This window comes from Nicotiana tabacum, chromosome 15, assembly GCF_000715075.1.
Source record: "Nicotiana tabacum cultivar K326 chromosome 15, ASM71507v2, whole genome shotgun sequence".
Classification (NCBI taxonomy): domain Eukaryota; kingdom Viridiplantae; phylum Streptophyta; class Magnoliopsida; order Solanales; family Solanaceae; genus Nicotiana; species Nicotiana tabacum.
In genome coordinates this window covers 27,890,809-27,907,282 of record NC_134094.1, presented here as the reverse complement: position 1 = coordinate 27,907,282, position 16,474 = coordinate 27,890,809, and the positions used below count along the sequence as shown (strand labels likewise).

General features: G+C 37.0%; 2 protein-coding genes across 2 annotated transcripts; one reads left to right on the top strand and one right to left on the bottom strand.

The window, feature by feature from the left end:
• Positions 1-526: 526 nt before the first annotated feature.
• On the bottom strand, positions 527-9,929 carry LOC107799751 (transcription factor TCP2). The gene is made up of 3 exons (XM_016622896.2): positions 9,796-9,929; positions 7,709-9,494; positions 527-819 (listed from the first exon to the last, which is right to left on the bottom strand). The coding sequence occupies exon 2, from the start codon at positions 9,002-9,004 to the stop codon at positions 7,739-7,741; it is 1,266 nt and encodes a 421-aa protein (XP_016478382.1). The 5' UTR covers positions 9,005-9,494; positions 9,796-9,929; the 3' UTR covers positions 527-819; positions 7,709-7,738.
• On the top strand, positions 2,754-3,601 carry LOC107799750 (uncharacterized). The gene is made up of 2 exons (XM_016622895.1): positions 2,754-3,384; positions 3,516-3,601. Exons 1-2 carry the CDS (start codon positions 2,754-2,756, stop codon positions 3,599-3,601), a joined length of 717 nt encoding a protein of 238 aa, XP_016478381.1.
• Positions 9,930-16,474: the final 6,545 nt, after the last annotated feature.

Sequence of the window (16,474 nt, the reverse complement as noted above, 5' to 3'; positions counted from 1 at the left end):
ATGCAGTAAAAGAGAAAAGGATCGTTGATTGCTACTTAGAACCTAACAGTTAAAACGTTAATAGTAGTAATAAACATACGTTAATAGTAGTAATAAACATACATGCTATGAATTAACTACAAATGTGATGTCTTTAATATCTTCATAAGATATAAGTTGCACGAAATGAACATGTTCAATATTAATCAAGCTTATTGCATCATACACTTCTAAATTTATTCTCTTAAGATTTTTGGTTTCTTTCCATCCTTCTCCTCTTAGTTAGGGTGTTACTTGTGAAACACGTACATAAAAATTTTTCTTAAATTCCGTGCCGAGTCAAACAGGTTCACATAAATTAAATAAGGTTAACAAGGGATCTCTGTATAAACGACGAAATTAAACCTCCAAAGGAGGCAACGTTAGAAGACCCTTAGAATAAAGAAACAAGAAAGAATACACTTATTATGTCGGTGCATATAAATTAAATCCATACAAGGAAGGGCTTTTTTGAGACTTTAAACGCAAATAAAGATGCATAATAGAATGAAGTCAACATCAATCATCGGCTGCTCATTTCTTATAGAAATTATCAAATTCGAAGATAATCTACAACCCAGAACAACGAAACCAGTTCAAAGAAGTTGGCAAAATCCAGCATCTTAGGTTTAATACAACAAAAGTTATGTCTCACTAGAAATACATAACTTGGCAGACATACATCCCCGGAGTTTCAAACCTGTGCACAAACTGCTGTCGGGGGTATAAAAAGAAATAGTACTCAAAATGAGAAAAACATGCTCCCTTTGGGACTTAGTTGTTGCTTCCATCTTCAATTCCCTGTATCAATTATGAGTAACAAAAGCCAATATAGTTTCAGATAACAGTAAAAATGGTTTTGAGAAAGTAAAGGGAATATATTAACCAAGTCTACTCATTCTCTGAAGATAAATGTATGAATTATGAGAACAATAATTTACATAAAATTGGGTAACCACTTTGACCTGTAAATATTTAACACCAATAACAATGTCACCATCCGATAGAATAGTTATCCTGATACAGTACACGAAAATATAGGCTAATGAAAACAATCAACTCAAGAAAATCCCTGGTTAGTGATACTAGGCAAAAAGTGAGTCCAACGGGTTATGTGCACCAAATTTCCCTATTATAATATAAAATGCATCTCATATGTTGTGCATGTCTTTTTTCTTTATGGTTGCAAAAGAATAAAAATTTAGTGTTGTCAAATTATAATGGAAGAACGATTCATTTTATATATATATACACACACACCATATTTGTTACTAGTTACGACACAAGCCCATGCCCGCACGCTTTAGGCCATGTCCATCCGCTTTAGGCCTAGGCCTGCACGCATTCGTCTTTTTTGGCTACGCCACCTCGAGCCCCAAAAGCACGCGTATCTTGTGAACTTGTGTCATGCCTTGTAAAGTTCTTCACTTTCATTTCCCTTGCCTAGAAGTCTGCAAGTCCTGCCTGACCTACCCTCATCAGCCTGCCCTCCGTCACGGGCATCACATTCAACCCCCTCTCCCCCTTGGAACTCAGTGTCCTCAATGAGGTTTGCCCCACCATGTATAACATAACGAGGGGTGAAGTAGAAAAGGATTAGAAGGGAAAATCTCGGTGATTAAGCATAAACAGTGATGAAGCCAACAAAACAAGAGAATCAGGGATTTAGTCTTTTGCAGGTTAACGAGAAGCTGAGAACAGATTGAGTAAAAGCTCTGGTTAGAATGATATTTTTGGATTAAAACAACGAAACCAGAAAGAAGAAAGGAAAAGAAAAGGTAGAAGCAAGGAAAAAAAGAGACAATATTTGACACTAAAAATGGTACTTAAGACTTTTTACTTGCTAATCTAGAAATGAGTTTGTTCCAACGGAGCTACATATCTCGAATCAATGCAAACTTAATTAAAAACGAACATATTAGAAGCAAAGGATAGCTATAGCTAATAGGAGTACTAACTAATTGAGGTAAAGGCTCAGAAAGTTACTAGTTGTACTCACATCTGGTCCAAGTAAGGATACATTTGGGATTTAGATAATCTCTAGTTTAGAGAATTCCTAATTTCAAATAAATTGCATGAGTATTTAAAAGCAAATGAGCTACTGGTTCCAACTCTGTAGAGTATTCGTATTCATATCGACGACCCCAACTAGTTTTGAATAGAAGCATAGTTGAGCTGAGTAGAGTAGAGCTTGTGATGAGCAATGATCTATTTCCAGTTATTCAGACAAATGGATATAAATGATCAAACATTCTAAGTGCCTGGCTTCTGTTTCCATTAGATGTCTTTAGCATAGAAAGAACAAAAGAATAAAAATGAAATATTGTCACATTACTTAGAACTCCCAAATCTGCATTAACATATCTTTATTTGGTTTAGCCAGATATAATAGCTTCCACTATAAAGATTGTTGGATTTTGCATCTGTTATTGCTACTGTTTTCTAGAATAATTAGTTGTTTAGTTTTTGAAGGAGTCTGCTAGAAGATTCAGAATTTTAATTATAGTAAGAGTTTAGTAATTTAGTTGTAGGAGGAGTCTACTACTTTATTTATTTGGCTATTTAAAGCCCTATGATTAATAAAATTTTAGAGACAGATTTTCAATCCTAACAGTGGTATCAGAGCCTCCATTGATCTTGACGGATCTCTGAATTTGCTGAAAAACAACCAATTTCAACTACTTTTAAACCATACGCATTTTTACTCATACCGATTTTTAACTAAATTTTTAACAATGGCAACCAGCGGTCTCTCTTTGAATACCCCACAAACTTTCACTGGTGAAAACTATCAGATTTGGTCAGTGAAGATGAAATCTTATCTTGAAGCTTATGATCTATGGGAAGTTGTAATAGAAGACAAACTTATACAACTTCCTGCAAATCCTGCTCTTGCCCAAATCAAAGTTCACTCGGATGAGAAAACCAAAAAATACAAAGTCAAAACTATAATTCAAAATTCAGTTGCAGATTCGATCTTCTCTAAAATCATTGCATGTGAGACAGCAAAAGAAGCTTGGGAAACACTCAAACAGGAGTATCAAGGAAATGAACGAGGCAGACAAAATCAAATTTTAAATTTGAAAAGAGATTTTGAATCTCTTAGAATGCAAGATGATGAGACCATCGCTAAGTATTCTAACCAAATTTCTTTAATTATCAATAAAATCAGGTTACTTGGCGAGGATTTCAAAGATAACAGGATAGTTGAAAAAATTCTTGTGACAATTTCTGAGAGATTTGAATCCAAAATTTCCTTTCTGGAAGAGTCTAAAGATCTCTCTACCATCTCTGTTGCAGAATTAATAAGTGTTCTTCAAGCACAAGAGCAAAGAAAGGCCTTCAGACAAGACAAAGTTACTGAGGGTATTTTTTATGCGAAACACCAAAAAGAAAAAGTGATTATCCTTATTGCAAATATTGCAAAAAGAAAACACACTTAAAAAAATTTTGTTGGTGGAGACCTGATGCATTATGTGAAAATTGCAAACAAAAAGGTTATGTTACAAAAGTGTGCAAGTTCAAAGATGCTCATGCACAAGCACTAATAGCAAAAGAAGGAATTGAGGATGACTTTCTTTAGACTGCAGTAACAGAAGCAAGGAGGAGTGTTGGATTTTGCATCTGTTACTGCTACTGTTTTCTAGAATAATTAGTTGTTTAGTTTTAGGAGGAGTCTGCTAGAAGATTCCGAATTTTAATTATAGTAAGAGTTTAGTAATTTAGTTGTAGGAGGAGTCTTCTACTTTATTTATTTGGCTATTTAAAGCCCTATGATTAATAAAATTTTAGAGACAGTTTTTCAATCCTATTTTCAACTTTCTTGCTGCTTGTATATTTTTTTTAAAATCCATAACAAAGATTGCATACTCACAAATCATAGAACTCAAGTTAGTAATGAAACATGCAATGTAAGCATAGCTAGCTAAAATCTAGCTTGCACCAAATTCTGCAACTCATTAATATGCATACTGAATGTGAATATTTTACTCAGAGATCAATTATTTACATGTAAACAAAGTAAAATTGGCTATATTAATTACAAAGACATCAATTGTCTCCACATGTTCTAAATAAACTTAAGCAACATGTAATGCTTCGAATTGGTATGTTCTTCAAATGAGGATAAACTCCTTTATTTATAGCAAGAGACTTATGTCCTTCAAGCTTGCTATAGCTGAGATGATGCCATAGTAAATATTATGACAAAACAAACCAACCACACATTTTAAACTATGTCCCCAAGTTTAATTATCTGTCGATCACACTTTTTTTTTGTTTTTGGAAGGAAAAATAGGCTTATGCTTATAGTGGGATGGATCCCACTAAAGCCAAAAGAAATAACTATATTACAAATGTCCACCTTGATCTAATTTTTTCTAATATAGCAAAATTTGCTGCACCTCTCTTTAAAAGTTCTTGTGGGCTAAATCCTAACGAATTGGTACAAGCTAAGAGCCGGATCTAATCGAGTTACTTTCATCCTAACAAATCTGACTGGACTTTATGTAGCTACTTCAAATTAAAACTCATTTGAGAAATTTAAAATAATACCTAATTTTACTTTTTTGTTTTGGCTGTAACAACAAATTCCTCGTCCATTATTTTTTAACCTGGCTAGATTCAGTTCTGATACCAATTTATTAGGATTTACCCTATAAGGGCTTTTGCATAAAGGTGCAACAAATTTATTTTATTTGCTAAATTTAGGTCAAGGTGAAGATTTGTAATACGGTCATTTCTTTTGGCTTTAGTAGGGTCAGAGGCGAAGCCAAGATTTCAAACTTATGAGTTCGGGGTCCTAATCTTTTCAAGTTACTGAGTTCTAAATTAATAATTTGTATATATTTAATAAAAATTTTAAGACAAATACGTACATGATTTGAACCAAAGCTACTGGGCTCGGCCGAACCCGTAGCTAACACTATGGCTCCGCCTCTGAGTAGGGTATATCCCACTATAGGCATAAGTCTATTTTTTCACCCAAGAAAAAAACTTAACTGAGAGGTAATTAAACTCACGAACAAAGTTTGAAATATGTGGTTGGATAACTTTGTCATGATATTTTCCATAACATCTTTCCAGTAGCAACTTTGAGGCCAAGAGTCTCTTGCTATAAATAGAGGCGATTCTCATTATTTGAAGAACACACCAATTCATAGATAGCAAGAAGTATTACAAAAGTGGCATCTTATGCACTATTTTGTAACAGAGAGTATGTTCTTGTTTTGCTTGTGTGAATTGTGAATTCCTTTGTGAGTGTTTTCGTGGGATTAATTTCTTAGGGTATTTGAAATTAATTAAAATATTTATTCTAATTTTATACTTTTTTTGTATTCTTGTTAGTATAGTAAATTTGCTCCTCTCTACTTATGAATGTATGTCACATTGATCGAACAACGTTAAATTTGTGTTTTCTTTATCTGCATTAATTGTCATCATTATCAACTTGCATTAACTTTGTCATTGTTGTTATAATGCTGCTTTAAAATCCGCATCACCTGATCCGGATCCCGATCCTAACACAACATAAACGTATACACTGAGGCCTGACAATATATTTTATTCTCATGACTCTCGTCCTAAAATTTGATGATGCCTTACTCAATGGAGTTACCTAGCAATTGAAAGAGTTAGACCAATAACCTTGGGAATCAATATTTGAATCCCAACAAAGGCGACATTAGGTGAACATTTTTCATATGGAAAAGTTATCTGTATATGCACTTGAAGGTAGTTTGTATACGATGGATTAGTGTAGCTAGGTGCAAGCAAACTGATCAGAAATCCACATACACAAATAGCAAAAACAGTCTTGACTCTTGAACAAGAACAATATCAATCTCAAAATAAATTTCTCTGTTCGATGCCTTTCTTAAACTCGTATAGAGTCAAACTATATCATATAAATTAAAACGGATAGAGTATAACATTTTCCAAGTTAGCAAGAACCTTTAGTGAATAATTAGCTATATATATCTATCCTCCTTCCTAGCCATTTAGATCTCATCCTTATATTTTCCATCTTTTATAAAAAAGAAAAATAAACAAATATGGAGAAACCTTTTTTGACTCAATAATGCAAACATTTTGTAAGAAACATGACATTGTATGTTGCAATGAAACCATTGGGACTTTCATTTTTAAGCAAAATTTAATTGGAAATTTTACAAGCCAAAATTTCAATTTTACTGTTTAGTATCAACTGTATAACTACTACTGATTCCTTATCTAAGCTATATTTTCTCTCTGTTTATTATATCTCATAAATAAAATATTAATTATCTACTCTATAATGTCCAAAAAGACTTACTTTATGTTGCCGTTTGACAATACTTCTACCTATTCATTATGACGTTGTAATATCAATCTTCAGAGTTAATACATAAAAACAGCTCTTACCAGCCAGTTGTCATAGTTGGTTTTTTTATAACCGAGAAATTTTTGGAGGCCAGTCACTAATGGTTTCAAATTCAATTTATATTTAGTTCGTACACTTTTTCACTTAAAATATTATATTTTATAAGCGATAAAATATGAACTCATAAAGTATATCTAAACTGCACATCACTCGCTGCTGAGACAAGTTGTGTGAAGATTTTTTTGTTTGACGAGTAGTGTTTGTGACACAAAAATTCAAAATTTTGGGTTCACAAATTTCACTTGTCCAGACAAATCCTCACACAACTTGTGTTAATTGTGTGAGACATAAGGTAATATTTTTCTTGAGCTAGTCACTATAATCTTCAGACACAAACTTGTGATAATTTGTGTGAGGATTATCTTTGTTTGACAAGTGACGTTTGTGATCCAAAATTTCAAAATTTTGAATTTACAAATTCCACTTATCAAACAAAGAAACATAAATAAATCTCACACAATGTGACAAAACGTAAAATATTTCTAGAGCTAGTCATCTATTATAATCTTGTCTGCACTTTAACACAAAATATAGGTCTAAATAGGATCTTAGGTTTTATTTGACCTAGCTAAGCAAGAACTCAAAATCCAAAGCTTTCCTAACCCTAAGACAAGTGCTCTCATCAAAGCAAAGACAACGAGCGCCGTTGAAACTGACAAGTGTTGGCTTTGGTTATGGGCGTTTAAATGTTCACTGACATCTTTGTGGGACACTAACTAAACAAAGACAAAAATAAATATGGATTTAAAAAGAAGCAGCATCTCTAGTCTATAGCCATTAATAATACCTCCACCATTGTTAAAGTTCCCTTCATTCCAGCTATTAACACCTGTCACAGACATGCTAAGCAAGAAGGAAACCATATTCAACATAACAAACTAAGAGACAACCCAGCCGATCCCTAAAAGCAAAAAACACATCCCCCAATAGTCTTATTAACTTTTTATGAAACCAAGAAATCTAATAAAGACATTTCATAGTACTAAAACACATTATTCTAAGAAGGAAATACCCCCAAGATACTAATGTTTTATTTAAAAAAGAGAAGCCCGCACACTAAGCTCTCGTTATATGCGGGTATAGTGAAGTGAAGGATCAAATCACAATATCTATTGTACCGAGATTATTTTTACGGTTCGAATCCGTAATCACATGACAGTAATTTTACCGGTTAAGTCAAACGTTACCGAGTTTTATTCAAAGAGAAAATATTTAGAAAAATGGAGTCTTTTTGGGAAGGTGAATAGAGTTCAAGAACTGAATATTTACCTTAGATGAAGATGGGGCTTTTTAATGAACTTAGTTCTTTCCTTTTCCTTTCTGATCTGAATGGTTATAGCCATTGCCATAGAAGAGCTGTAAAGGGGCATCATATAAAGCAGCAGCATTAGGAGCAGCAGCAGTTGCCATTGTAGTGCCAAGAAATAAACTTTGAGATCCATCTATAGGAGAAAACCTCTGGAAGTGATGAGGCAAAATAGATGGTGAAGTAGAAGAAGAATTGGACTGAAGGGTCCCCCTAGAAATGCTGAAGTTCAAATTGTACTCGTTACTTGTATTGCTCTGGGTATTGCTTTCCCCATTGGCGGTCACAACCGGGACTAGGTTGTTACCGCCGAAGGGGAAATGCTGCAGCTCGGGCTGATGGTCTCCTGAAATGCTAAACATTGGCGAAGACACCGCTATTAATGGCTGTAGAGGATTTCCCAAATAAACTTGACCCGAGAAGCCAGTAGAGTTGTCGATTCCACGAGTAGATGATGGGTCTAATAGTCCCGAGGTAAAGTATTCCAAGGGATTTGTAGACCATTGCCTCTGCGTGTTTTGGTGAATAGGACTGGTGTTTCTATTGTTGTTGTTGTTGTTATTGTTGCTCATACCGCCTGCCAATAGCTCGGTGAAAGAAGAGCTAGGGTGCATATTTTGGTGATGATCAGACTCTTTTTCTTTCTCCTTTTTCTTTTCCACCGCCCTTTCATTTGCTCGTCCTCTTGCCTTGATCCGACTTTCGGACCGAGAAAGTGACAATCCAGAACCTTTGCTGGTCTCAGAATTGCTACTACAAGGTTGTTGTTGTTGTTGCTGGTTGAAATTCGGATCATCATCATCCAATTCAACATCAGCTGCATCAAAACCCGGCTCGACCCCAGCACTAGACCTTTTCTCATCACTGAGCTGCTGTGCATCTGGAAATCCCTCCAAAGGAGGCAGCTCAGCAATAGAAGGAGCGGCAGCTTTCAGCAGCCACTCCACGGCCTTGCTCGGCTGATCACAGCCGAGCCGATCTTGCAAATCATAAAACTGTATAGCTGTATTAACCGAAAGGCGAACACGCCTATCTCTTAGCCCTTTTGAAGTCCAAACCTTGCTATGCCTATCTTTCCCTCCTGATGCACGAGATACTCTAACAATTCTTGATGAAGGCCACCCATAAAGTTTACCAATATCACCAAAACTACTCTTTTTTACTTCGCCTACATCATCTAATTCTTCATCTCGGTACCCTATCTTGTTGCTAATTCTTGGAAACTTACACTCTTGAGCTTGAATCTCCTCAATCTCCATACTACAACTTTCATGCCTTTTCTCAAACAATTTTTCCAAAATCAAGAAAACCCCACCTCACAAAAGTAGTTTCTTGAGACTAAGTAGTACTATAGGTTTTTTTTTTTTTTTTTATATGTGGATTTGGGATTTAGGGTTTAGAAATGAAGAAAAAGAGAAAAACATGAGCTGGTGTAAGAGGGTGCAGTTGGGGGGACTGTATGTAGACGTGGGATTTGGATGTCCTTTGCATTGATCATGATTACAACAGTACTTTGGCTTTTATATAAAGAGAAAGGAAATAATAGTATGTGTTTGTGTAAAAAGGCGTTTTTTGCGGTTTGATATATCACGTTCAGCTACATATAGGGCTTTGTTCAAAATGTCAGAAGTAGAGGAGATAGGAAAAAGAAGGCTTCTTTTTTTCTTTTCTTTTTTCTGCGGTGATTTCAAAACAAAGGACCTGTGTATTTGTTCAGAACTCTTCTCAGCGCCACAGCTCTGTGTTATACTGTAGAAAAACAGTCAAAACCATAGCCACAAAAATCAGTAAGTTCCAAAAAATACAAAATTTAAAGAAATGACCAAAAAATATCTATGCTAAGAGAATAGGGACACTGCTTTTATCTTTACAATATACAGCTCTCAACCTCTTAAGGTAGAACTTATAGTTTTTTTCCCGTATAGTTTTGGATATTTAAATATTAAATTTAAAATATTGAATTAATAATCAAATTGATTTTCAAAAAGTAAAAAATTCACATAAACTGAAACAGAAAGAATTTTTTTTTTTTCATTTTTAAGAGACTGACCTTCATTTGAGCTAAAACAGGTAGTTTTTCACAGGGCTTTAGATTTAAGCTTTAGGACAGCTAGTTCTTGACCTAAGAAGAAGAAAGAAGACTAATAAGAAGGCAGAGCGGAGAACATTTTTTGTGTGTAATTAAAGATTTGCATACCCTAGAAATTGCATAGGTTAATGCTATGCTCAAAAAGAGAAGATAAACCACACAAATAAAAGAAATAAAATGAAGAATGACATATTAGCTAAAAAATAAACTATTTCCACTAGGACTTAGGTTTATAACTATACCATTAATTAATTGGATAAAATAAATGTTTTTGTTTTCATGTTTGTGTTTGTGCGACTGAGTGAGTGTATACAACAACCACAACAATATAGTATTAATAACATATTCATTTTCCCTTTTGTTGTCTCTTGAAAATAGATGCAGTAACATAGTATTAATAACAGAGTAATTTTCACATGTGGTCATTGTAATTTTCACAGGCGGTCATTCAACTTTATGTTTATTACGTAAAAGTGATTTTTTTTTATTACATAAAAGTCATTCAACTTTGTTTCATTAATCAAAAGTCATTTTTCTTTCTTTTGTTACACAAATATTATTTTACTTTGCTCTATTCATCACAAAAGTCACCTTGGTAAGATTTTATAATACTTTTACTTGAAAAGTCTATTATGTCCTTGGCGTTAATCCACTCATTTATGTAATACCTTCTATATTATATACTATATAATATATTTTTACCTAGGTATTTTACTTATAATTAAAATAACTTTATATTATTTTATTTATTATTTTTATGATATATCAGTATATGTAATTTTTTCATGGAACTCAATTTGTTTAATCATATTCAAACATTTTTAGAGTTAATAAGAATTTTAGAAAAAGTTTCAAAAATATTTGTGTTTAATATTAAGTTTTTTAAAGCTTTATCTGTTAATATTATTTATTTGAAGTATTATATATTCCATTGTGCTAAATGTAAGTATTTTATTTATTGGATTAATGAGTATAGTTTGGCTAATAAATCAGTGAGCTTTGATTTTATAAAAAATTTCATTAAAAATACTTCATTAAGCATGGTTAAGAACATGGACTTGAGATTTGTTCAAAGCAATGTTACTAATAACTTTAATAATGTTACTCATACATTTGTTAAGAAAAAATTTAAATGTATAAATATATTATAAAAATAATAAATAAAAAATATTAAATTATTTTAATTATAAGAAAATACCTAGGTAAAAATATATTATATAGCATATAATATAGAAGGTGTTGCATAAATGAGAGGATTTATAATGTCAAGGGCATAATAGACTTTTCAGGTGAAAGGTTTGTAAATTCTAGCCAAAATGACTATTGTGATAACTAGAGCATACTAATATAATTTTTGTATAATAAAAGAAAGAAAAGTAAAATTTTGGGTAACGAACACAAAATTGAATGATTTTGTCACGACCCAATTTCTCCCTCCGTGAACCGTCATGACGACACCTAGTCTTTACGACTGGGTAAGCCTAACACTTTGTGAAAATGAAACAAAAATACGAATATTAACTACTAACAGTAACAAATATCTAATAAGCAACTAAATGTCACTCGCGCATATACAATTATCATCTCTGAAAACGTACAAAACAATTTCCAAAACCCGGAATACCGTAAGTCACAAGCTACTAAGAAGTCTTAACTGTTCTATACATCATTTCTACAGAAAGAAGGCAAAATGAACATAGGGGGATAAAGGGGGGACTCAGAGGATCTGCGGGCGCGAGCAGATGTACCTTGAAGTCTCCAATAAGCAGTAGCGACTGCAACTAGTGATGAGGCTAGTAAGATAAATCTGGATCTGCACACGAAAAATATGTGCAGAAAAGGGCGTGAGTACACCACAACGGTACCCAGTAAGTGCCAAGCCTAACTTCGGTCGAGTAATGACGAGATCAGGTTAGGGCCCTATTGGTATACATATAATGAAATAAGACAGAATGAAATATTGCAGTAAAATAAATACAGGAATCTAAGAGGAATAGAATCAATGAAAGACAACAGCTCAGAACACAGTGATAACAACACGGGATCTCCCGAGATACCGTCTCGTAGTCCCAAACGTAAATGTGCAGGGGGATCTCCCGGAATATCGTTTCGTAGTCCCAAAATAAATATGCAGAACAGGGAGATCTCCAGGAATATCGTTCCGTAGTCCCAAAGTAAATATGCAGTACAGAGGGATCTCCCGGAATACCGTTCCGTAGTCCCAAAATAAATATGCAACACAACCCACTGAAGTAACAGTTACAGCAAGAAATCCTACAGTTTAGACTAAGTTCAAGTCAAGGAAAGCAGGAAATTTCATTAAACATACTGCACAGAGTTCAAATAGGCAGTTAAACAAGTAGGCATGCTATTCTAGTCTAAACATGATATTTACATATGCTAGTATGTTTCAATCAAGGAGAAAACAAGTTATGACTTAGTGAAAAACGAAATTTTACAACAAATAGCCCATGTACGTACTCGTCACCTCACGTACACGACGCTCACATATCAAACAGTACCAAATCCTAAGAGGAGTTCCCTCACACAAGGTTAGGCAAGCCACTTACCTCGAACCAAGCTCAATCAATCAGTCATAATTCTTTTCCCACGAATATCCGGCTCCGAGTGGACCAAATCTAGCCAGAATCAATTACATAGCATAAATATAACTATAAGAAACTAATCTAGCTAATGAAATCAAAGCTAACACAAGAAATTGAAAAATCGCTCAAAAAGCCTCCCCGGGCCCACGTCTCGGAAGGTGAAGTCAAAGAATATTGCATCAGTAAAGGTTCAGTGGCGGGGTTAGCCGGTCGAGGAGGTGACTTGGGAGACCGAGCAAGATATGCGCATCCGTTATCCTCATCTTTTCACCACTTCAGGTATGTCTCTATACTCATTCGAGGACGAACGATTGTTTTAAGATTGGGAGGATGTGACAACTCGGCCGGTTGTCTTGAGAGTTATAGCCCCGATCCCCTATTTAAGTACTTCTCCCATATCTATTTCTGCTATTGTGACTTGCCGGGAGGTTTCGTTTTGGTTTTTTTGGAGTGTTTTAGGACACTTAGTCCCTAAATAGAGGTTTAAGCCTTAGGATTAGCACCGTAGTCGGAACTGTGTGAAGACGACTATAGAATGGAATTCTGTCGATTCCGTTAGCTTCGTTGTGTGATTTTGGGCTTAAGGGCATGTCTGGATTGTGTTTTGGAGGTCCGTAGCTCAAATTCGACTTTCGCCATTTCAAGCCTAAATGAGTTACGGACCTCCAAAATACAATCCGGGCATGCCCCTAAACCCAAAATCACACAACGAAGCTAACGAAATCGACAGAATTCCATTTCGGATTCGTCTTCACATAGTTTCGACTATGGTGCCAATCCTAGGGCTTAAATCTCCATTTAGGGACTAAGTATCCCAAAACACTCCAAAAAAACTAAAACGAAGCCTCCCGGCAAGTTACAATTGCAGAAATAGATACGGGAGAAGTAGTTAAATAGGGGATCGGGGCTATAACTCTCAAGACGACCGGTCGGGTCATCACATCCTCCCTCTCTTAAAACAATCGTTCGTCCTCGAACGAGTATAGAGGCATACCTGAAGCGGTGAAAAGATGAGGATAACAGCTGCGCATATCTTGCTCGGTCTTCCAAGTCGCCTCCTCGACCGACTGACCCCGCCACTGAACCTTTACTCATGCAATGTTCTTTGACCTCAGCTTCTGAACCTACCTGTCCAAAATAGCCACTGACTCCTCAACATATGATAGATCCTTGTCCAACTGGACTGAGCTGAAATCCAACACATGAGACGAATCGTCGTGATACCTCTGGAGCATCGAAACATGAAATACCGGATGAACTCCTGCTAGGATGGGAGGTAAGGCAAGCTCATAAGAAACCTCCCCAACTCGCCGCAACACCTCAAAGGGGGCAATAAACCTTGGGCTCAATTTGCCCTTCCTTCCGAACCTCATAACGCCCTTCATAGGCGAAACCTGAAGCAGGACCCGCTCTGCAACCATGAATGCAACATCGCGAACCTTCCTGTCCACATAGCTCTTCTGTCTGGATTGGGCTGTGTGAAGTCTGTCCTGAATCACCTTCACCTTCTACAAGGCATCTTGAACCAAGTCCGTACCCAATAATCTGGCCTCTCCCGGTTCGAACCAACCCACTGAGGACCGACACCGCCTACCAAACAGAGCCTCGTACGGTGCCATCTGAATGCTGGACTGATAACTATTGTTGTAGGCAAATTTCGCAAGTGGCAAGAACTGATCCCAAGAACCTCTAAACTCCATCACACACGCACGGAGCATATCCTCAAGAATCTGAATAGTGCGCTCCGACTGCCCGTCCGTCTGAGGGTGAAAAGCTGTGCTCAACTCCACCCAAGTACCAAACTCCTATTGTACGGCTCTCCAGAACCGCGATGTAAACTACGTGCCCCGGTCAAAGATGATAGATACCGGTACGCCATGAAATCTGACAATCTTACGAATGTAAATTCGATCCAGCTGCTCGGAAGAATAGGTAGTCATCACAAGAATGAAATGAGCTGACTTGGTCAGCCTGTCCACAATCGTCCAAACTGCATCAAACTTCCGCTGAGTCCTTGGGAGTCCAACAACGAAGTCCATAGTGATCCGCTCCCATTTCCACTCCGGAATCTCTATCTTCTGAAACAACCCACCGGTCGCTAATACTCATACTTCACCTGCTGGCAATTTAGACATTTAGCTATATACTCTACTATGTCCTTATTTATCCTTCTCCACAAATAATACTGCCTCAGGTCCTGATACATCTTCACGGCACCCAGATGAATGGAGTACCGCGAGCTGTGAGCCTCCTGGAGAATCAAGTCACACAAACCGTCCATATTGGGCACATATAACCTGGCATGCTTCCTCAATGCACCATCCTCCCCAATAGTGACCTCCTTAGTATCACCGTATTGGACCGTGTCCTTAAGGACAAGCAAATGGGGGTCATCATACTGACGTTCCCTGATACGATCATAAAGAGAAGACCGAGAGACCATACAAGCCAATACTCGACTCGGCTCAGAAATATCCAATCTCACAAACTGGCTGGCTAAGGCCTGAACATCCAATGCCATGGGCCTCTCTGCTATTGGTAGATATGCTAAACTCCCCAAACTCTCTGCCCGACGACTCAAAGCATCGGCCACCACATTGGCCTTCCCGGGATGGTACAAAATGGTAATGTCATAATCCTTAAGCAGCTCTACCCACCTCCTCTAACGCAAATTACGATCCTTCTTCTTGAACAGATGCTGAAAACTCCGGTGATCAGTGTAGGTCTCACAAGGAACGGCATACAAATAGTGCCTCCAAATCTTCAAGGCATGAACAATAGCTGCTAGCTCAAAGTCGTGGACAGGATAGTTCCTTTCATGCACCTTCAGCTATCTGGATGCGTAGGCAATCACCCTACGATCCTGCATCAACACCGCACCGAGGCCAACTCGCGACGCATCACAATAAACTGTATAAGACCCCGAACCTGAAGGCAATACCAATACTGGGGTTGTAGTCAAAGCTGTCTTGAGCTTCTGAAAGCTCTCCTCACACTCCTCTATCCACCTGAACGGAGCACCCTTCTGGGTCAGCCTAGTCATAGGTGATGTAATAGAATAAAATCCCTCAACAAACCGACAGTAATACCCCACCAAACCAAGGAAACTCCGGATCTCTGTAGCTGAGGAAAGTCTGGGCCAACTCTACACTGCTTCCACCTTCTTCGGATCCACCTTGATCCCCTTACTCGACACAATATGACCCAAAAATGCCACGGAATCTAACCAGAACTCACATTTTGAGAACTCTGCATACAACTTCTTTTCTCTCAAAATCTGAAGCACCGTCCTCAAGTGCTGCTCATGATCCTCCCGAGTCCGGGAATACACTAGAATGTCATCAATGAATACGATGACGAAAGAATCAATATAGGGCCGGAACAGACTTTGCATCAAGTGCATAAAGCTTGTTGGGGGTATTGGTCAGCCCAAATGACATCACAAGGAACTCGTAGTGGCCATACCGAGTCCTGAAAGCAGTCTTTGGGATATCTGGCAACCGAATCTTCAACTGATGATAACCTGATCGCAAGTCAATCTTGGAAAACACTTTGGCACCCTGTAGCGGATCAAATAGGTCATCAATACGAGGCAAGGGATACCTATTCTTCACTGTGACTTTGTTCAGCTGGCGATAATCAATACACATACGCATAGAACCATCCTTTTTCTTCACAAACAAGACAGGAGCACCCCAAGGTGACACACTGGGCCGAATGAAGCCCTTATCAAGTAACTCCTAGAACTGCTCCTTCAACTCAAGAGGATCCATACGGTATGGAGGAATAGAGATGGGCTGAGTGCCCGACAACAAATCAATACCGAAATCAATAACTTTATCTGGCGGCATGCCCGGAAGATCAGCTGGAAACACATCTGGGAAATCCCTCACTACTGGAACTGACTCAACTGTAGGGGTATCAATACTGACATCTCTCACATAAGCTAAATACGCGTTGCACCCTTTCTCAACCATTCGTTGAGCCTTAAGAAATGAAATAACTCTGCGGAGAGTATACTCTAAGGTACCTCT

Excerpts from the sequence above, each read along its gene's own strand:
- LOC107799750 (XM_016622895.1), top strand. The coding sequence starts at position 2,754 with ATGGCAACCAGCGGTCTCTCTTTGAATACCCCACAAACTTTCACTGGT. Across the intron at positions 3,385-3,515 it reads ACAAGACAAAGTTACTGAGG|GTTATGTTACAAAAGTGTGC; the intron begins GTATTTTTTATG and ends GCAAACAAAAAG.
- LOC107799751 (XM_016622896.2), bottom strand. The coding sequence starts at position 9,004 with ATGGAGATTGAGGAGATTCAAGCTCAAGAGTGTAAGTTTCCAAGAATT.